We start from the raw sequence: 21,993 nt of genomic DNA on the forward strand, positions 1-21,993 counted from the left end.
TATCTGAGTTGTCCCTTGTATTTTATTCTTATTTGTGCACTGTCTCTATGCACACTCACAGGGTCCTACACACTCACACACACTGCCACACCAACACACACACAAACACTCATTCCATCATCTGCTCACTCACAATAATATGCAGATACATTTAAAGTGACTCTACACACACGCACCCCACTCACATACAAGCTGCTTCTACTCTGTTTATCTTATATTGTGTTGCCTAGTCACCTTACCCTTATATTCCTGCACATTGTAAATATGGTACTGGAACTGACCGTGTATATAGTATGCTGACTTACTTCATCGTGTTCTTCTTATTTCTTATTTTTATATCTCGTGTGTTTTTGTTCTAACTTGTTATATTTAGTATTACACTGTTATTGATTACTGCATTGTTGGGTTTAGAGCTTGCAAGAAAGGCATTTCACTGTACTTGTGCACGTGACATTAAAAACTTTGTCTGTTTCGCAAGTGTTTCCGGAAGTCTGGTGATGTTTCGCCTCTGGGTTTAGAAACTCTGTGGTTGTAGAGAGAAATAAACATAGATGTCTGGCCACATACTAGTAGAACAAATTCATAGGATCATTCCTATTGCACATTTTATACCAGTAGAACACTGGTAACACCAAAGTCGATGTCCGCGCCCCCGAGGTAATCTCAACATTATTTTACTCCATTAAAATACACCTCAATTAACCGCATATGCCGATGTCAGCCTTCCGCATCTGTGGTAGAAGGTCGCAGAGCTTCAGCTGTGTTTGTCAGACCAGGAGACATTCCCAAAATCTGCCTTCTCATAAAAACGTCTGTAGTGTCTGAACAAATTTTTGCTCTACCACCCCCACAAGCGTCTGAACAACAGATTTTTGCTCTACCAAGCGTCATGGGACTCGTCTGTAATGTCTGAACAGATTTTTGCTCTATGACCCTCATGCGTCATGGGACTGACTCGTCTGTAGTGTCTGAACAGATTTTTGCTCTATGACCCCCACAAGCATCATGGGACTCGTCTGTAGTGTCTGAACAGATTTTTGCTCTTTTTGCTCTACCACCCCCACAAGCGTCATGGGACTCGTCTGTAGTGTCTGAACAGATTTTTGCTCTACCACCCCCACAAGCGTCATGGGACTCGTCTGTAGTGTCTGAACAGATTTTTGCTCTACGACCCCCACAAGCATCATGGGACTCCACAGATTTTTGCCCCCCCACAAGCGTCATGGGACTCGTCTGTAGTGTCTGAACAGATTTTTGCTCTACGACCCCCACAAGCGTCATGGGACTCATCTGTAGTGTCTGAACAGATTTTTGCTCTATGACCCCCACAAGCGTCATGGGACTCGTCTGTAGTGTCTGAACAGATTTTTGCTCTACGACCCCCACAAGCGTCATGGGACTCATCTGTAGTGTCTGAACAGATTTTTGCTCTATGACCCCCACAAGCGTCATGGGACTCATCTGTAGTGTCTGAACAGATTTTTGCTCTATGACCCCCACAAGCCATGGGACTCATCTGTAGTGTCTGAACAGATTTTTGCATCCCCCACAAGCGTCATGGGACTCATCTGTAGTGTCTGAACAGATTTTTGCTCTATGACCCCCACAAGCATCATGGGACTCATCTGTAGTGTCTGAACAGATTTTTGCTCTATGACCCCCACAAGCGTCATGGGACTCATCTGTAGTGTCTGAACAGATTTTTGCTCTATGACCCCCACAAGCATCATGGGACTCGTCTGTAGTGTCTGAACAGATTTTTGCTCTACGACCCCCACAAGCATCATGGGACTCGTCTGTAGTGTCTGAACAGATTTTTGCTCTACGACCCCCACAAGCATCATGGGACTCGTCTGAAGTCGGTACCGCCAATCCGCCAGCTTCTGTCTGTACCGTCCGAACAGTTTGGGCTACACACTAATATGTACAGTAGTACTCACCATTGAAAGGTGACACTCTTATGAACACTTACATGTCGGTTGTTTTGCTCTGGGATACACACAAGACTCGTGTGCATCCTACAAGTTTATACAAGTTTAAAAAGTATGGAAGTACTTTGGTGCCAAAAAAGGGGTTAAATATGAGTCAATTTAAAATACAAATCAGAGCTTTCTAATCTCTCAGATCTCTCAAATCTCTCAAATCTCTCAGCCTAAATCCATAGACACTTCTAAACCTTTATTTTTTTTACTATCTGTTTTGCCATTTATGAAACGTTATTCAATGCGTATTATTCAAAGTAGTTTTTTTCATGACAATTCAATTCAGATGAATTTAGTTTCTAGACTGCAAGATGTGAAATAGGCCTTAATCTAAATATTTTAAAATATTCCTATGTAATCATGGGGACTAAGTAGCAATTGGCTTTTCCTTTTGAGTATGCTCCGCCTTCTTCTTAATATTCATGATCACTCTTATAAATAGGTGATCATGACCCATCCATGTGGGTGCTTCTGTAGTCGTTTCTGAACTGGCTGGACGTGCACCTGAAGTTGTATTGGAACAAAGAAGCCAGGGGTAGAGCATCATGTCAAAACCGTTTTCAGACCACGATAAAAGGAAGCAGATCTCCGTGAGAGGTCTTGCTGGTGTGGAAAATGTCGCAGAACTGAAGGTCGCTTTCAACAGGCATCTCCATTTTACACTGGTCAAGGACAGAAATGTGGCAAACAAACGGGATTACTACTTTGCTCTCGCCAACACCGTGCGCGACCACTTGGTGGGCAGGTGGATCAGAACCCAGCAGTACTACTATGAGAAAGATCCCAAAGTAAGTTCCACTGTTCAAATGCTCATATCATCTGTAGCCTCCTAAGAATCCACAGAATAGAACAAATAAAATGGAATATCAACTCATATAATATCAACTCATATAATATAAACGAATATAGCATAAACGAGTATAATAGAAACTAAGGTACAAATCCCTCATTCTGCCCCTGAACAGGCAGTTAACCCACTGTTCCTAGGCCGTCATTGAAAATAAGAATTTGTTCTTAACTGACTTGCCTGGTTAAAGAAAGGTAAAATAAATAAAAATCACACATACTGTTTACTCTTATCACACATACTGTATACTCTTATCACACATACTGTATACTCTTATCACACATACTGTATACTCTTATCACACATACTGTTTACTTTTAACACAGAGTGAAATGACACATTTGAAGCCTGGTTGTATAATTCACTACTGTACGGGTATTTTACTAGTCATCCCCCAGCAAAATGCCACTGTCCACAGAGGGTCTCTGTCCCTGGGTTACTTCTCTTTGACAACTGTTGCATTGATGCATTAATGCAAGCGGTATCACCATGACATTTCCAATTCCCTAGTGCTCCTCAGCCGTGATGATCTGCTGATGTTGTGCTGTAATACTAAACCTCTCTGTGACCTTCTACCCCCGTACATGTAGTTCACCCAGTTCATCCTAGAGCCGATATAGCTACAGCTGTAGGAGTAGCAGAGGTGCCAATTGACATCAACGAGTGTAGAGGAGCAGGGAACACTTTGTTTCCATACACTCATTGATTAGTTTTTATCAGACTGAACCTTCTGTGTAGTTGTGAATCAGCCTCTTCCATAACTACCTTATTCATGAAACATCCTTACAGACAGTGAAACCTAGTCAGTAAAGATGAACAGGATCTAAAGAGATCTTCTTGGCACAGAAAAAAACTAAATCAGATATCAATATTGGAGTGAAAGGGACTGAATGATTGAAACATCAACGAGTGCATTTTAATTCACATGTTTAATTGAGTATTGACTGGTTCATTTACACATATGATATCATAATATATTAATCAACTAATGAAACCACACACTCTTTGGTTTTAGGATTTTTAAAAACATTTTCTCATGGGTATGGGGGAGGTATGCTGCGTACTGTACAATGGAAATATCTAGACGGACAGTCCTGACCTGCAAACCTATATTTAAATCTCATAATTGGCTCAAATTAGGTTACTGTAAGGGTCAGGGTAAGGGTCAGGGTGAGGGTAAGGGTCAGGGTTAGAGTAAGGGTCAGGGTTAGGGTAAGGGTCAGGGTTAGAGTAAGGATCAGGGTTAGGGTAAGGGTCAGGGTTAGGGTTAGGGTGAGGGTAAGGGTAAGGGTTAGAGTAATGATCAGGGTAAGGGTCAGGGTTAGGGTGAGGGTAAGGGTAAGGGTCAGGGTTAGGGTCAGGGTGAGGGTGAGGGTAAGGGTCAGGGTCAGGGTTAGAGTAAGGATCAGGGTTAGGGTAAGGGTCAGGGTTAGAGTAAGGATCAGGGTTAGAGTAAGGGTAAGGGTGAGGGTAAGGGTGAGGGTAAGGGTAAGGGTAAGGGTTAGGGTAAGGGTGAGGGTAAGGGTAAGGATAAGGGTTAGAGTAATGATCAGGATAAGGGTCAGGGTTAGGGTGAGGGTAAGGGTCAGGGTTAGGGTTAGGGTGAGGGTAAGGGTAAGGGTCAGGGTAAGGGTGAGGGTAAGGGTCAGGGTTAGGGTTAGGGTAAGGGTAAGGGTCAGGGTTAGGGTCAGGGTAAGGGTGAGGGTAAGGGTCAGGGTTAGGGTTAGGGTAAGGGTCAGGGTTAGGGTGAGGGTAAGGGTCAGGGTTAGGGTAAGGGTCAGGGTTAGGGTTAGGGTAAGGATAAGGGTTAGAGTAATGATCAGGATAAGGGTCAGGGTCAGGGTTAGGGTGAGGGTAAGGGTAAGGGTAAGGATAAGGGTTAGAGTAATGATCAGGATAAGGGTCAGGGTCAGGGTTAGGGTGAGGGTAAGGGTCAGGGTATGGGTTAGGGTTAGGGTTAGGGTGAGGGTAAGGGTAGGGTGAGGGTTAGGGTAAGGGTATGGGTTAGGGTTAGGGTGAGGGTAAGGGTAAGGGTCAGGGTTAGGGTTAGGGTAAGGGTATGGGTTAGGGTTAGGGTTAGGGTAAGGGTTAGGGTGAGGGTAAGGGTAAGGGTAAGGGTTAGGGTTAGGGTCAGGGTAAGGGTATGGGTTAGGGTTAGGGTGAGGGTAAGGGTCAGGGTTAGGGTTAGGGTTAGGGTAAGGGTAAGGGTGAGGGTAAGGGTCAGGGTAAGGGTCAGGGTAAGGGTCAGGGTTAGGGTTAGGGTTAGGGTGAGGGTGAGGGTTAGGGTTAGGGTAAGGGTCAGGGTTAGGGTTAGGGTGAGGGTGAGGGTAAGGGTAAGGGTCAGGGTCAGGGTCAGTGTCAGGGTTAGGGTATGGGTTAGGGTCAGGGTTAGGGTTAGGGTAAGGGTCAGGGTTAGGGTAAGTGTTAGGGTATGGGTAAGGGTAAGGGTATGGGTAAGGATAAGGGTTAGGGTAATGATCAAGATAAGGGTCAGGGTCAGGGTAAGGGTCAGGGTTAGGGTTAGGGTTAGGGTAAGGGTATGGGTCAGGGTTAGGGTTAGGGTAAGGGTTAGGGTAAGGGTTAGGGTAAGGGTATGGGTAAGGGTATGGGTAAGGGTAAGGGTCAGGGTAAGGGTTAGGGTAAGGGTATGGGTAAGGGTAAGGGTATGGGTCAGGGTTAGGGTAATGATCAGGATAAGGGTATGGGTAAGGGTATGGGTCAGGGTCAGGGACAGTTTTAGATGGTTATTTTGCAGGTCAGCAGTGTCCTTATAGTCTCCCCTGTGGAATGAGTTCATTTCTGGATAATGTTTTTGACCATTTAGGGGGCCCTCTTTGGCTCAAGAGCACCCCCAGTGGTTAGAATATAATATTTAAGAGATGCCTTGACCCAACATATCATACTTGTACCCACATTGTTACCAATTTTGTGATAGATGTTCATATTTGTTTAGTACACATTTAGCTGCACATGTACACCTCTTTTGGAGGGTTCACTCGTACACTGTACCCCCAGAGTACAACATTAAGTCATTTATTAGACTTGATACACAGCCCTCAACATACTTGATACACTAGCCCTCTACATAGTTGATACTCTAGTGCATCAGTACCCTCCCTGGTACAGCTACAGTATGTTTTCAGACATCTCTTTCACTATTCATGAGTATCACACATAGACTAACCTTTACAACAACCCCAGCTGAAGCTATTTTTGCATGAGCCAAAATGCCAATGTTATGTAACACCAACAGCAATCTGTCTCCCGTAGCACCTATCACCTCTCTTCTCTGTCCTTTGCCCCCTTCTCTCTGCCCTCCCCCTCCTCTCTGTCCTCCGCCCCCTCCTCTCTGTCCTCCTCCCCCTCCTCTCTGCCCTCTGTCCCCTCCTCTCCCCTCTCGCCCCTCTACTCTCTCTGCCAGAGAGTGTTCCAGACCTCCCTATCCAACAAAAAGAGAACAACATGTGAAATGTCAAAGGTTAAACTACTGTAAGGCTCAGGTGTCAGATTTCCATGCAGTCGTTCACCAAGTGTTCAACAGTCCTTAAAATAATTCAATGCACTTATTGAAACAGCAGACTCTGACTCATTGGGTTAGAGACTTAATAAGATGGCCATACTCTTAATATTGTCTCTCCTCTGGATGTTAGCTCTGCTACAGTATCCCACTCTCATCTCTCTCTCACTCTATCCCCATCATCTCGTCCTCAGCGTGTGTACTACATCTCCCTGGAGTTTTATATGGGTCGCACCCTGCAGAACACTATGGTGAACCTGGCCCTGGAGAACGCTTGTGATGAGGCCATATACCAGGTGAGCGTTGCTCACAGTCATACAGATCGCTTTTTCATTGCTGCGGCTCACCACGGCAGTCAAACTGACTGCACCTTCTGTAACATTACTACATTTTCTACCCTCATTCCTTTTTATTTATTTGTCAAAATATCTACCCCTGTTCTAACTGAATGTCATGGCCGCAGAGCTGTAATTTTAACCTGACTTGACCTGAACCCCTTTGTTCCGTAGCTGGGTCTGGACATGGAGGAGCTGGAGGACATGGAAGAGGATGCTGGCCTGGGAAATGGTGGTCTTGGCCGTCTTGCCGGTCAGTTGCCTAGCTACTTCCTCTCACACAGAGAGTGCGACATTCATGTGCCTTAGACAATTGTATGAATTATACTAGAATGATCAAAACATTAAAATAATGATATAACACGATAATAAACATGATAAGTTCATTTTGCCAGTGTAACCCTAACCTAAGCCTTCCCTGGTCATCAGCATGCTTCCTGGACTCAATGGCTTCTCTAGGCCTTGCTGCCTATGGCTATGGTATCCGCTATGAGTTTGGCATCTTCAACCAGAAGATTGTCAATGGCTGGCAGGTAACCTATATACACTCCTATGCTCTTTAACTTTCCTTTGGTTTCCCCATCATGTTCAGACCAGACTCCAAGGGGAGTACTGTGAAACAACGTTGCCCGACAGACTGTGTTACAGTTCAATTTCTGTCATTTAGCAGATCCAGAGCAACCTACAGTTAGTGCATTCATCTTAAGACCGCTAGTTGAGACAACCACATATCATAGTCGTAGCAAATACACTTTCCCTCAATAAAGTAGTTATCAGCAAAGCCAGTGCAAATAGGAACATATTATATTTGTTGTATTACCCAATGATTGACAGGTTGAGGAGGCCGATGACTGGTTGCGCTACGGAAACCCCTGGGAGAAGGCCCGCCCTGAGTACATGCGCCCCGTCAAGTTCTATGGCAGGACCGAGCACACCCCAGATGGTGTGAAATGGGTTGACACTCAGGTGAATAAAGGACAGGGGACGGGGTGTGATTGAGCATAGGAGGGGCATAGGTGTGTGTGTGTGTGTGTGTGTGTGTGTGTGTGTGTGTGTGTGTGTGTGTGTGTGTGTGTGTGTGTGTGTGTGTGTGTGTGTGTGTGTGTGTGTGTGTGTGTGTGAGAAGGGAGAAAAAAAAGGTGTTTCTACGGCAACTGGATGCCACCAATGGACCATCAATGAATATTGATTCTGTTAGCAGGTTTCTTTAAGTTCAGTCTCTTGTAATTGTTTTGACAGGTAGTGCTGGCTCTGCCATATGACACCCCTATTCCCGGCTACAGGAACAACATTGTCAACACCATGAGGCTGTGGTCTGCTAAGGCCCCATGTGACTTCAACCTGAAAGACTGTAAGTCTACACTTTGCTTGGCTAATTGTTTTCACATTGACTGGCTGCATTCCACCATTTCATATGCTTATTTTGTCAAATCTGAAAATGGCTACCATGGCTACTCATGTTGCATGACATAATTGGCCACCGGGAAACCATTATCCTTAGGGTGTGTTTTTCCCTTTCTCAACAGTCAATGTTGGTGGCTACATTCAGGCTGTGTTGGACAGAAACTTGTGTGAGAACATTTCCCGCGTGCTGTACCCCAACGATAATGTAAGGATAGATTTCTCTCTAATATCCATGTGCAGCGAATATATACTGTATATACTGTACAGTGCATTCAGAAAGTATTCAGACCCCTTCCCTTTTCCACATTTTGTTATGTTACAACCTTATTCTAAAATAGATTAAAAACATGTATACCCATAATGACAAAGCGAAAACAGGTTTTTAGAAAATGCTACACATTTATTAAAAATAAAAAACAGATAACTTATTTACATAACTATTCAGACCCTTTGCTATGAGACTCCAAATGGATCTCAGGTGCATCCTGTTTCCATTGATCATCCTTGAGATGTTTCTACAACTTGATTGGAATCCACCTGTGGATTGGACATTATTTGGAAAGGCACACACCTGTCTATATAAGGTCCCACAGTTGACAGTGAATGTCAAAGCAAAACCAAGCCATGAGGTTGAAGGAATTGTCCATAGAGCTCCAAGACAGGATTGTGTCGAGGCACAGATCTGGGGAAGGGTACCAAAACAATTCTGCAGCATTGAAGGTCACCAAGAACACAGTGGCCTCCATCATTATTAAATGGAAGAAGTTTGGAATCACCAAGACTCCTCCTAGAGCTGGCCGTCTCACCAAACTGAGCAATCGGGGGACAGGGGCCTTGGTCTGGGAGGTGATCATGAACCCAATGGTCACTCTGAAAGAGCTCCAGAGATCCTCTGTGGAGATGGGAGAAACTTCCAGAAGGACAACCATCTCTGCAGCACTCCACAAATCAGGCCTTTATGGTAGAGTGGCCAGATGGAAGCCACTCCTCAGTGAAAGGCACATGACATCCCGCTAAAGGACTCTCAGACCATGAGAAACAATTGAACTCTTTGACTTGAATGCCAAGCGTCACGTCTGGAGTAAACACAGCACCATCTCCAACATGGTGGTGGCAGCATCATGCTGTGGGGAGGTTTTTCAGCGGCAGGAACTGGGAGACTAGTCAGGATGGAGGGAAAGATGAACGGAGCAAAGTACAGAGAGATCCATGATGAAAACCTGCTCCAGAGCGCTCAGGACCTCAGACTGGGGCAAAGGTTAACCTTCCAACAGGACCATGAACCTAGCACAGCCAAGAAAACGCAGGAGTGGCTTTGGGACAAGTCTCTGAATGTCCTTGAATGGCCCAGCCACACTCCGGACCTGAACCTGATCTAACATCTCTGGAGAGACCTGAAAATACTGTGCAGCGACGCTTACCATCCAACCTGACAGAGCTTGAGAGGATCTGCAGAGAAGAATGGGAGAAACTCCCCAAATTCAGGTGTGCCAAGCTTGTAGTGTCATACCCAGGAAGACTCAAGGCTGTAATCACTGTCAAATGTGCTTCAACAAAGTATTGCGTAAACGGTCTGAGGGGGGATTTGATGGGGGCGTGGAGGTCTATATAAATGTGCTCTTTCTAAAACCTGTTTTTGCTTTGTCATTATGGGGTATTGACGGGTATATTGAAAAGGGGAAAAAACAACTTTTCATCAATGTTATAATAAGGCTTTAATGTACCAAAAGGTGGAAAAGTCAAGGGGTCCAAATACTTTACGAATATTCTGTAGATATGATATTTTAGATATAGAACATATTATAACATGTCTGATCTATATTCTGTATTTCTCCCCCCCCAAAAAAAAAATGACTGGTATTGACTGGAATTTGAAAACAAGTGAATTGTGTTGAATTCAAGATGGCGACAGACAGATGTGCAGGTCAGTGTGGATTCACCACTACATGTCTTTCTCCCCAGTTCTTTGAGGGCAAGGAGCTGCGTCTGAAGCAGGAGTACTTTGTGGTGGCTGCCACTCTGCAGGACGTCGTCCGTCGTTTCAAGGCCTCTAAGTTTGGCTCCAGAGAGGTCGTCCGCACAGACTTTGCCGAGCTACCAAACAAAGTGAGAACCCCCTATTGGTTATTCAAACCTATACTGATATGTTTTCATGTCACTTACAGTTGTGGTACCCTTGTGGCACGATTCGCTCTCTTTCTTTTAAAATAAGTTGAAATTGTTGTTTAATTTACAACGTATTTGTTTGATTTGCAATGACACTGGACCCAAAAAATGACAATCAAAACTGACATTTCTATTTTTCTAGTCAAAAAAATGGCCTGGTCTAAATTATTCAAAATTCCAATTAACTTGGCAATTGTGTCGTTTATCTCACCTGTGGTAAGTTACAGGTGCCTGCATAATAAAAATAACCGTTCAACCTGTTTTGAAAAGAGAAGAATCAGTCCATTTTGCTCCATTGTAAAGTGCAAGGGTGCCAATATATGTGACTGCAACTGTCTCCATGTCACTGGCTTAAGTATAGTTGTATTGATGACTTGTTCTGGTGTGAATGTGTGATATAATGAAAAGAATAACAATGTACTCGATGTCTTTCATATCCAGGTTGCCATCCAGCTGAATGACACTCACCCTGCCATGGCTATTCCTGAGCTGATGAGGGTCCTGGTTGATGAGGAGAAGCTGGGTTGGGACAAGGTGAGTGGAAGCTGATGAGGGTCCTGGTTAATGAGGAGCTGGATTGATTTATATATACACTAGATAACTGATTGGGGGTGCTGTGTTGAAGCCACCTTGCCTCCATCTTGGCACTCCCTCACCATTGTAAACAAATATTTTAAAAGCTATATAAATGTATGTATTAATGTCTACATGTGTTTTTGTCTCATGTATTATATTACAGACACTTTAATGCATACTTTAAAATGATATTATATGAGCTAAACATACAAATAAAACATGAGAAAAATTGATGACTAATGTTACTGTCCCCACTACAACACAAACATACGTAAATTCATAATGATACCAGCAGGGGGAAAACAATACCAGCATAGTAGAATGTGTAGGCTTGGCAACACACTACAGACAAAGATTTAGAACAAATGTAAAGCTAGGACTACTAAGACTACCATTAATGTATCCTACTTCTGTCTGGAGAGGGTCAAATGAACCATGAGGTATATAAATGGTATTATCTTACCTCTGTCCCTGTGTGTGTCCAGGCCTGGGACGTGTGTGTCCGTACATGTGCCTACACAAACCACACCGTGCTGCCTGAGGCCCTGGAGCGCTGGCCCATTGACCTGTTCCAACACCTGCTGCCCCGTCACCTGGAGATCATCTTCGAGATCAACCGTCGCTTCATGGAGGTACGTGAGGCCGAAGGCACAAAGACTAATGGTAGCCTACCATACAGAAAGTGTTGATTACAGATCAGTGTTCCTTAAGCTTTATCAAACTGAAACTATTGTACCACAATGTATTATTATAGGCTAACTTTATTGAAATCCAACTTTGTTACAGAATAAATGTCCACCTTGTGGAAACCTAACCTTTGTTTCACCTGTCCCTCCAGTACGTTGCCTCTAAGTTCCCTGGAGACCACGACCGTATGCGTCGCATGTCCCTGATTGAGGAGGGAGGATGCAAGAAGGTCAACATGGCTCATCTGTGTATCGTTGGTTCCCATGCTGTCAACGGCGTGGCCCGCATCCACTCTGAGATCCTCATCGCCACTCTGTACGTGTCCTACACAAACACAAATACATTTAAATCATCATATTTAAACGGCACAAACGCAACCCATACACATTATGATAACATTGGTGATGGGTGCACATTTTTGATTGGATTTGTTTGAAGAGCTAAAGTGACCTAGTTTGATATTGTTTGTGCTACTATGTGTAGGTTCAAGGACTTCTATGAGTTGGACCCACACAAGTTTCAGAACAAGACCAATGGGATCACCCCCCGTCGCTGGCTGGTTATGTGCAACCCCGGCTTGGCGGAGGTCATCGCAGAGGTGCGGGGTTGTTGCAAAAGTGTTAGCATTTAGAATGGAGTGAGAGATGTTCACTGGATGTAGCCATTTGTCTATATGAAGAAATTTATATTCATCCTTATATTCATAGAATCATTTATAATATTGGTGTTGTTAAATAGATGTTTCTGTTCTTGATGATAGTATCAGTAAGCGGATACTTGCACACTTAACATTTCTCATGTCATCCCGTTGGTCAGAAAATTGGAGAAGAGTTTATCCGTGACCTTGACCAGCTTAAGCGACTGTTGAAGTTCGTTAATGATGATGCTTTCATCCGTGACATCGCCAAAGTCAAGCAGGTGAGTCTCACTAAGTTGTCACCTCTGGTGTTTACTAAGATACTGTAACAGCCTACTGTATGTCTGTGTTAACTCCACGCCCCCATCATATCCCCCCTTATGTAGGAGAACAAGCTGAAGTTCGCTGTGCACCTGGAGGAGCACTACAAGGTCAAGATCAACCCCCAGTCTATGTTTGACTTCCAAGTCAAAAGAATCCACGAGTACAAGAGACAGCTGCTCAACTGTCTGCACATGATCACCTACTACAACCGTTAGTACTACTCACTCACTCACTCACTCACTCACTCACTCACTCACTCACTCACTCTATACCCCTCTGTCTCTTTATCAGGTATCAAGAAGGAGCCCAACAAGCACTGGACCCCAAGAACCATCATGGTCGGAGGAAAGGTATGTTTGGTGCCCCTCAGCCTTCACAGCCACCAGCGTGTAGTTACAGGAAGTACATATAGAACAATACCTCTCATCCACAACTCACTGTTATCATGCAACGCCCTCTCCCCCCTGCTTTTCTCCCAGGCTGCACCAGGCTACCACACAGCCAAGATGATCATCCGTCTCATCACAGCTATCGGTGAGGTTGTCAACCACGACCCTGTTGTCGGCGACCGCCTCAAAGTCATCTTCCTGGAGAACTACAGAGTCACCCTGGCTGAGAAAGGTGACTGACTAAACCCGTATCTCCTCGGGTATCTGTTGTTGTAACGTATACTCTTCTTGTACTGCATCCCTATGCTTATAGTTTTGCTCACCCTCCTTGTCTCCTCCCAGCCATCCCCTCTGCCGACCTGTCTGAGCAGATCTCTACAGCTGGCACCGAGGCCTCTGGCACTGGTAACATGAAGTTCATGCTGAATGGTGCTCTGACCATCGGCACCATGGATGGAGCCAACGTGGAGATGGCCGAGGAGGCCGGAGAGGAAAACCTCTTCATCTTCGGTATGAGAGTGGAGGATGTGGACGCAATGGACGCCGGCAAAGGGTGAGCATGGGGATCGGAAGGCAGAGAGTACACTGGGTTAGGGTAAGGGACGGGAAGTAAGGAGAAATTGATCCACAGGAATGGGAGTGCTGTAAGTGGAGAAGGGGGTTACAGAGACCGTGCTACTCAGGATACAAGAAGATGTGCCAGTCAGGATACAGAGGCCGTGCCTGTCAGGATACAGAGGCCGTGCCTGTCATGATACAGAGACTGTGCCAGTCAGGATACAGAGGTCGTGCCAGTCAGGATACAGAGTTGACAGTGAGGTCAGAGGGAGATAGACAAGTGACAGGGCAGACATACTGACTGGCCAGGTCTCCCTTGTATCTCAACGTTTAAGATAACATGTTTTTCTGTTTAAGATAATAGAGAGACAAAACCAAACTGGAGAGAGCGTCCTTCTGAAAAGCGAGATATAAACACTGCCTTTGTCTTGCACAGATACCATGCCTCTGAGTACTACAACCGTATTCCCGAGCTGAAGCAGGCCATGGACCAGATTTCTGGCGGCTTCTTCAGTCCCAAGCAGCCTGACCTCTTCAAGGAACTTGTGGATCTGCTGATGCACCACGACAGGTAATCACATCAACACACACGCTCACTCACACTCACTCACACTCACACAGAGGGCCATGCAATGACCTTTGGTGGGGTAGGTGCTCAAAGTTTTTTAAAGGGCACACTCACTCATCACACATTGTAGAAGTAGCAAGCTAGAACCACAGATGATCATCAGTAATACAGGCCAGCTGAATTAGCTAGTTAACTAGGCTATGCTGTCAAAACAAGCACACTAGTCCTTACTTATTTGAATTTTTTCTACTCTGACAAACAGTCTACCTGCAGTTGCCCCTTTTCTGGCCCTGACTGTGAGACAGAACACATGCTAGCAACCCCAAAGTAACCTACTGGTGGTATTTTTTAAATTCGCTACTAGGTGGCGGTAGGGAGCTCGCACAGGCAACGAGGATGAGCACAGCAACTCACTGCGCCAGTGGCAGAAGGGTAGAGAGGGGACTTTTTTCAAGATTTATGAGTTGAGGAGAAATTATCTAGTTTGATAGGCAAGTTGTTGTATTTAACATTACAAGATAGAAAAGAGATGATTTCATGTGTTATTTCATAGTTTTGATGTCTTCACTATTATTCTACAATGCAGAAATAAAGAAATACCCTTGCATGATGTGCAGATGCACCTGAAATGTATGTTCTTGTATTTATTCATATCTAATGTTTTATGCACAGGTTCAAGGTGTTTGCTGACTACGAAGCCTACATCAAATGCCAGGACAAGGTCAACCAACTGTACAAGGTCAGTGTTATGGCTAAACAGCATAGGTCCTAGGTCACCTGGTTAAGGTATCTGTCCATACCTTCTCAAATATTGCACTGCAAAAAGTGAACTCTAAGCAAGCCTAAATATCTTATATTATGTGAGAATTTTTCTTATTTCAAGACATTTTTCTTAATAAGACGATAGAGGTCAAATATCTTGAAAGAAGATAAATTACACGTATTATAAGCCTTTTTTAGGTTGCTAAGAAAAAACAAGAAAAGCACACTCAATTTATGTGAATTATCACTCAATATAAGATATTTAGGCTTGCTTAGATTTCACTTTATGCAGTGTGATCTCAACAATCTTTCCTTCCCTCCTGTCTGTCCCTCCGTCTCTTTCTACTAACAGAATCCCAAGGAATGGACCAAGATGGTGATCCATAACATTGCGGGCTGTGGTAAATTCTCCAGTGACCGCACCATTGCCCAGTACGCCCGAGAAATCTGGGGCATGGAGCCCAGCCTGGAAAAGATCCCTGCCCCCGATGAGAAACTCAAATAAGATGTCCCTCCAATCCCATCCCCACCACTTACCCCATGCTACTGCTGTTAGGAGATAAGCACCATTAGATACGTCTGAGGAGAATGGCAAATAATTTCTCAAAGCACTTGAATGACTGTAATGATTGATGCCTGTCTCATTTGTCTCATACACAGAGTTCTGGCTATTCACACGGCTCATACCTTATTGTGACAGGTCTTGAGACCAGAATAGCAATAAATGAAGCAATGCCTTCTGTTTTATAAAAATAGAGATGTGAATTCACAGGTGTTCGCTGTTCCGTCACTAATCAGACCATGCAGGCAGTTACAATCTAAACTGCTGTTGTGGCGAAGACATGAGTTGTGTGGTGGGTTTTGTGTTTGTTGTGCATTCTGGAATTCATCAAAATGTATGTAGGCTTGGATCCATTCTGAATGAGTTCCTGTGGTCTGAAATGCAAGAGTAGGTTGAGCTGTGTGTTTTTTATCTTAGCTTGAATGCTGTCAGTACCGTGCATGCATTCTCAAAGCATAGACTCTAGTCCATGATGAGAACAAACATTCTCTTAGGGTACTGCCATGACCGTGCTGTGTTTGCCCCTCTTAGCGGACAATAGACACTGTCCCTGATCAGACAGCTCAGAGCGTCTGCTCTTTTCTGTCCATAAAATGGCATGGATGGGTTTGCCCCTCTACATCCCATCTATCTTACATGTATGGCAGTGTTGACTGGTGAGGGTAGAATGGCTCATAATAATGGCCGCAACGGACCAGATGGAATGGCTTCAAACACATGGAAACCCTGTGGAAACCCTGTGGAAACCATGTGGAAACCATGTGGAAACCCTGTGGAAACCCTGTGGAAACCATGTGTTTGATGTAGTTGATACCATTCCAGATATTCTGCCCAGACATTAAAACAAGCCCGTTCTCCCCAATTAAGGTGCCAGCAACCTCCTGTGATGTATGGTGCCTAACCCTCTGAGGGGAAGCAGGCCTGCATCAATATGTTGTCTGAATCTCCCACAGAAGGGTTGCTGAGGGGAGGACGGCTCAAAATAATGACTGGAAGGGAGTGACTGGAATGGAGTGACAGGAATGGTATCAACAACATGGAAACCATGTGTTTGATACTATTCCGTTCCAGCCGTTACTACGAGCGTGTCCTCCCTAATGAAGCTGCAACCAGCTACCTGTGGATCTAGTCTTTTTACTTTTTAATTGTGTAGAAAAAAACAATGCTAAACAGCTTTATGTTTGTCAACTTGCGTAAGTTTCGTCTTTACCTGAAGAAAATAATGTATCCATGTAGTCTATTCTAGCCTGGGAACCAGTGAAGCAGAGCAGCGGAGGGGTGGGATAACACAGCTGCTCCACAGTTGGAGGAAGCATGTCAGTGTTTTGATGTTGGAACCCACATAATGGCCTTGCCAGCCATTCTGAAACCCAGCTCTCTGTTTGTTTCACCTTACGGATGTCAATAATGCCAACTGTGGCCAACGAAGCCTCATCCTCCTACCCCATCTTTTCAGGATGTTCTAGTCTAGTTATACAAACACATTAAAGTATACTAGACACTAAGGCCTTTTGTCTTTTCTTCACCACGCATAAACATTCCACTATCAGCATGGGCATTCTAGAGATGTTGCATCTTAGAATTGAAGACACATGTCCCCGAACTGAAATTATGAAACAGTATAGTTGCCACCTCCCACTGGGCACAAACTGGTTGAATCAACGTAGTTTTTATGTAATTTCTCAACGTATTGTGACAAGTCATCCAAAAAAAGTCAACAAAAAACTGTTGTTTTGAGTGGAAATTTAAACCATGGGGTTATGTCATCATGGTAACCAAATTTTGACATAGATTAACCTTTAATAAAATATGTTGAATTTGTACCTTTAAAACAATGTTGGATCTTCAACGTTACATCCACTATCAGGAAACAATATATAGGCTGTGCAGCAGCTCTTGCTGGAAAAAATAATTATTTATTGCTACCCTCTGGTCTCACATCCAGTCATATCCAATTGGTAGTTACAGTTTTGTCCCATCGCTGTAACTCACCTACGGACTCTGGAGAGGCGAAGGTCGAGAGCCATGCGACCCCCGAAACACGACTCTGCCAAGCAGCACTGCTACTTGACACACTACTCGCACCAATGTGTCAGACTCACGGGGGGTGGGCAACTACAGTCCTTGTGGGCCTGATTGGGGTCACACTTTTTCTCCATCCCTAGCAAACACAGCTGATTAATCAAATTGCATTCTAAACTGAAGATCATGAATAGGTGATTATTGGAGTCAGGTGTGTTAGTTCAGGCTGGAGCAAAACTGTGACACCAATCAGGCCCTTGAGGACTGGAATTGCCCACCCCTGTCAGAGGAAACACCATCCTGCTGGCAACCCGGTCAGCTTGCAGGTGCACAGCCCGCCACAAGGAGTCGCTAGAGCGCAAATACGACAAGGAAATCCAGGCCGGCCAAATCCTCCCCGAACCCAGATGACACTGGGCCAATTGTGCGCCACCTCATGGGACTCCTGGTCATGGCCAGCTGTGACACAGCCTGGGATCGAACCTGGGTCTGTAGGGATGCCTCAAGCTGATGCCTTAGACTGCTGTGCCACTCAGGAAGCCCTTGCATCAAGGGTTTTAACCAAGCCCTGCTTAGCTATGATATTCGTCACTGACTATTACCAATTTGCTATTATGAGAATGATTGTTGAGCAATCTCCACTTAAAAATAAAATAGATTCACTGTGGCTATCAAAGTCATTCCAAAGGGTAGGTTTAAAAGACCAAATTAAATGTGACCAGTCAAAAGTTTTAGAACATCTACTCATTCAAGGGTTTTTCTTTATTTTTATTATTTTCTACATTATAGAATTCTAGATTCTAACAATGAAATAACACATATGGAGTAATGTAGTAATGTAGTAACCAAAAAAGTGTTAAACAAATCAAAATATATTGTACATTTGAGATTCTTCAAAGTAGCCACCCTTTGCCTTGATGACAGCTTTGCACACTCTTATCATTATCACTATTAATTCTACACTGTAGAAAATAGTAACAAAAAAGAGAAATCCTTCAATGAGTAGATGTTCTAAAACGTTTGACTGTTCAATGATGCCATATAGGCCTATATAACATTTGCAAAGTCATCAACAGCTATTGTTTCAATTCAACACAGAACTCAACTAAAAATAGACAATACAACAGGCCGAGACTATTTTTATTATATTTATTAACACTCCTTGCTTGGTGGGCGAGACAACGGAAAAAACACCACCTGCTGGAGGGAGACAGATTTTCTGCTGAATTGGGCCTCTCCTCCCCTCTGATGAATTTGAATTGTGTTTGGTTGTGAACACAACCCACTGGCTCCATGTCATCTACAAGACCCTGCTAGGTAAAGTCTTTTAGGTGCAAAGGATTAGCATTTCAATTAATATAATTATCAACTGTGTGTAGGGAATCTATTTGGTCTTTCCTGCTCTTTTCCTGTCCCCACCCCTTTCCATTGTCTACCAAGTCATCAAACCGGTTTAGTCCACTAGGGACTTATCAATGCATTGTGTTAGTAACCAATGACTATATTGTTTGCTTATGTATTTCTGTGATTTGGTTAGTTAGTTAGAAACAAAATAATTAAGCCAATTTGTATATCGTTGAGTCATTATGAAGACTATGGTTCGTACAGATATCAAAGGGTTTGCGACATTCAGAAATGAGGCTGATGAGGTAATAGTGATACATTAATAGAAGACTAATTGATAAGATATGAAAATATCTGAAGAGTCGATTCAGGAAATAGAGACTCTATAAACATTTTCCCGTGGTGCCCCGAATTCCTAGTTAATTAATGTTTACATGATTAATTTAATCACATAATAATAATTACACATAGAGAATTGATTTGATAAAATAACAGTCTTCACATTTTATGATAGTCACAGACACAACAACCTATTCAGTCTGTCTACAAACAGGCTCTCAAAGTGCTTGATAGGAAGCCCAATAGGAATCATCATTGTCACATCCTTAGAAAGCATGAGCTCTTGAGTTGGGAAAATCTTGTGCAATACACTGACGCATGTCTTGTATTCAAGATCCTTAATAGCCTGGCTCCCCCTCCACTCAATATTTTTGTTAAACAGAACACCCAGACATATGGCAGCTGATCCACAAGGTCTGCCATGAGAGGTGACTGTATAGTTCCCCTAAGAAAAAGCACCTTTAGTAAATCTGCATTCTCTGTGAGAGCTTCCCATGTTTGGAATACACTGCCATCAGACACACATAACTGCACCACATATCACACGTTCACAAAATGCTTGAAGACATGGCTAAAGGTCAATCAGATTTGTGAACATGGTCCCTAGCTGTGTGTTGCCGCTTTCCATGTTGTCTGTTGTCTGTAGCTTGTGAGGTGTGGAAACACTTTGTTTTATGAATTTTGTCTTGCTGCTTTTTGCTCTACGTTGCTCTGTCTGTATGCTACGTCTTTGCTTGTCCTATGTTGCTATATCTTGCTTGTTCTATGTTGCTATTGTCTATATTGTAATTGTTTTTAATAACCTGCCCAGGGACTGCGGTTGAAAATTAGCCGACTGGCCACTTTAATAATGGAACACTAGTCACTTTAATGATGTTGACATATTTTGCATTACCCATCTCATATGGATATACGTACTGTTTTATATTCTATTCTACTGCATCTTAGTCTAAGCTGCGCTGACATTGCTCGTCCAAATATTTATATATTCATAATTCCTTTCCTTTACTTAGATTTGTGTGTATTGAGTGTATTGTTGTGAAATTGTTAGATATTACTTGTTAGATGTTACTGCACTGTTGGAGCTGGAAACACAAGCATTTCGCTACACCCACAATCTGCAAAACACGTGTATGTGACCAATAACATTTCATTTGATTTGATACACATACACCAGCTTACCTCACGTTCCCACACTGTGTGGCAACTCAACACAACACACATTGCAGTCTCTCTGACTATAGGATCCAAGCTGTTGCCAGTATTTCTGCCAGAGATCTGTAAAGAATTAAACGACATGGGGACGAAATGAGTCACCAGTTACTCCAGACAGTCTCCTCCATTACACATCTACATGCCTTGTTTCAACAGTTGATTACAAAACAAATGTACCATATGTACAACTAAAAAGTTATTGTTACTTTATAAACAGTTGTCACATTGATGTTCCCAGGAAATTAGCGAAAAGTTTAGCCTTCTTAAGGTGTAGATGACTATTCGCAACACCTGTACAAACACATAGTGCATTGAAACCTACAAGGTCAAACTGTCCCTCACTGAATTATAGGCTGTTTTAACAGCATAACAACTAGAGTCGATGTCCACACCCCCCGTGGAAAAGTAATTAGCACAATAAAAAGAATCCCAATCAAAATCCAACTGTTTAAGCTAGAGATATATTTTTTTTTTGCATGGGCTGCGTTCCAGTCCACTGCTTCCACCAATGGAGGCCTACCGCATCTGTGGAGTTAATGTTTGAACCAAGTGTTTGTCAGACACTTTAATGATGTTTGTCAGACCAGTGATCTTGTCAGACATATGTTTGTCAGACCAAGTTACAGTGATGTTTGTCTTACAGTGATGTTTGTCATTTACAGTGATGTTTGTCAGACCAAGTTACAGTGATGTTTGTCAGACCAAGTTACAGTGATGTTTGTCAGACCAAGTTACATGATGTTTGTCAAATACAGTGATGTTTGTCATAATTACCAGACCACTGAGACAGTGATGTTTGTCAGACCAAGTTACAGTGATGTTTGTCAGACCATTACAGTGATGTTTGTCAGACCAAGTTACAGTGATGTTTGTCAGACCAAGTTACAGTGATGTTTGTCAGACCAAGTTACAGTGATGTTTGTCAGACCAAGTTACAGTGATGTTTGTCAGACCAAGTTACAGTGATGTTTGTCAGACCAAGTTACAGTGATGTTTGTCAGACCAAGTTACAGTGATGTTTGTCAGACCAGTCTGTAGTTACAGTGATGTTTGTCAGACCAAGTTACAGTGATGTTTGTCAGACCAAGTTACAGTGATGTTTGTCAGACCACGTTACAGTGATGTTTGTCAGACCAAGTTACAGTGATGTTTGTCAGACATTACAGTGATGTTTGTCACTTGTTTCAGTGATTTATTACAAAACAAATTACAGTGATGTTTGTCAGACCATGAGACAGTGATGTTTGTCAGACCAAGTTACAGTGATGTTTGTCAGACCATGAGACAGTGATGTTTGTCAGACCAAGTTACAGTGATGTTTGTCAGACCAAGTTACAGTGATGTTTGTCAGACCATGAGACAGTGATGTTTGTCAGACCAAGTTACAGTGATGTTTGTCAGACCATGTTACAAATGTTTGTCAGACCAAGTTACAGTGATGTTTGTCAGACCATAACAACAGTGATGTTTGTCAGACCAAGTTACAGTGATGTTTGTCAGACCAAGTTACATTGATGTTTGTCAAAATCCAACTGACCAAGTTACAGTGATGTTTGTCAGACCATGAGACAGTGATGTTTGTCAGACCAAGTTACAGTGATGTTTGTCAGACCAAGTTACAGTGATGTTTGTCAGACCAAGTTACAGTGATGTTTGTCAGACCAAGTTACAGTGATGTTTGTCAGACCAAGTTACAGTGATGTTTGTCAGACCAAGTTACAGTGATGTTTGTCAGACCAAGTTACAGTGATGTTTGTCA

General features: G+C 43.3%; 1 protein-coding gene across 1 annotated transcript; it reads left to right on the forward strand.

The window, feature by feature from the left end:
- Positions 1 to 2,451: 2,451 nt before the first annotated feature.
- LOC135544154 (glycogen phosphorylase, muscle form-like) lies at positions 2,452 to 16,819 on the forward strand. The gene is made up of 20 exons (XM_064971566.1): positions 2,452 to 2,770; positions 6,541 to 6,642; positions 6,856 to 6,934; positions 7,111 to 7,214; positions 7,516 to 7,647; positions 7,921 to 8,032; positions 8,208 to 8,290; positions 10,048 to 10,191; positions 10,693 to 10,785; positions 11,313 to 11,459; positions 11,666 to 11,829; positions 11,998 to 12,112; positions 12,331 to 12,432; positions 12,538 to 12,685; positions 12,767 to 12,825; positions 12,955 to 13,096; positions 13,207 to 13,417; positions 13,859 to 13,993; positions 14,663 to 14,729; positions 15,105 to 16,819. Exons 1-20 carry the CDS (start codon positions 2,528 to 2,530, stop codon positions 15,255 to 15,257), a joined length of 2,535 nt encoding a protein of 844 aa, XP_064827638.1. The 5' UTR covers positions 2,452 to 2,527; the 3' UTR covers positions 15,258 to 16,819.
- Positions 16,820 to 21,993: the final 5,174 nt, after the last annotated feature.

This window comes from Oncorhynchus masou, chromosome 8 (genome assembly GCF_036934945.1).
Source record: "Oncorhynchus masou masou isolate Uvic2021 chromosome 8, UVic_Omas_1.1, whole genome shotgun sequence".
NCBI classification, from domain to species: Eukaryota; Metazoa; Chordata; class Actinopteri; order Salmoniformes; family Salmonidae; genus Oncorhynchus; species Oncorhynchus masou.

Excerpts from the sequence above, each read along its gene's own strand:
- LOC135544154 (XM_064971566.1), top strand. The coding sequence starts at position 2,528 with ATGTCAAAACCGTTTTCAGACCACGATAAAAGGAAGCAGATCTCCGTG. Across the intron at positions 12,113-12,330 it reads TGGCGGAGGTCATCGCAGAG|AAAATTGGAGAAGAGTTTAT; the intron begins GTGCGGGGTTGT and ends CCCGTTGGTCAG. Across the intron at positions 12,433-12,537 it reads ACATCGCCAAAGTCAAGCAG|GAGAACAAGCTGAAGTTCGC; the intron begins GTGAGTCTCACT and ends CCCCTTATGTAG.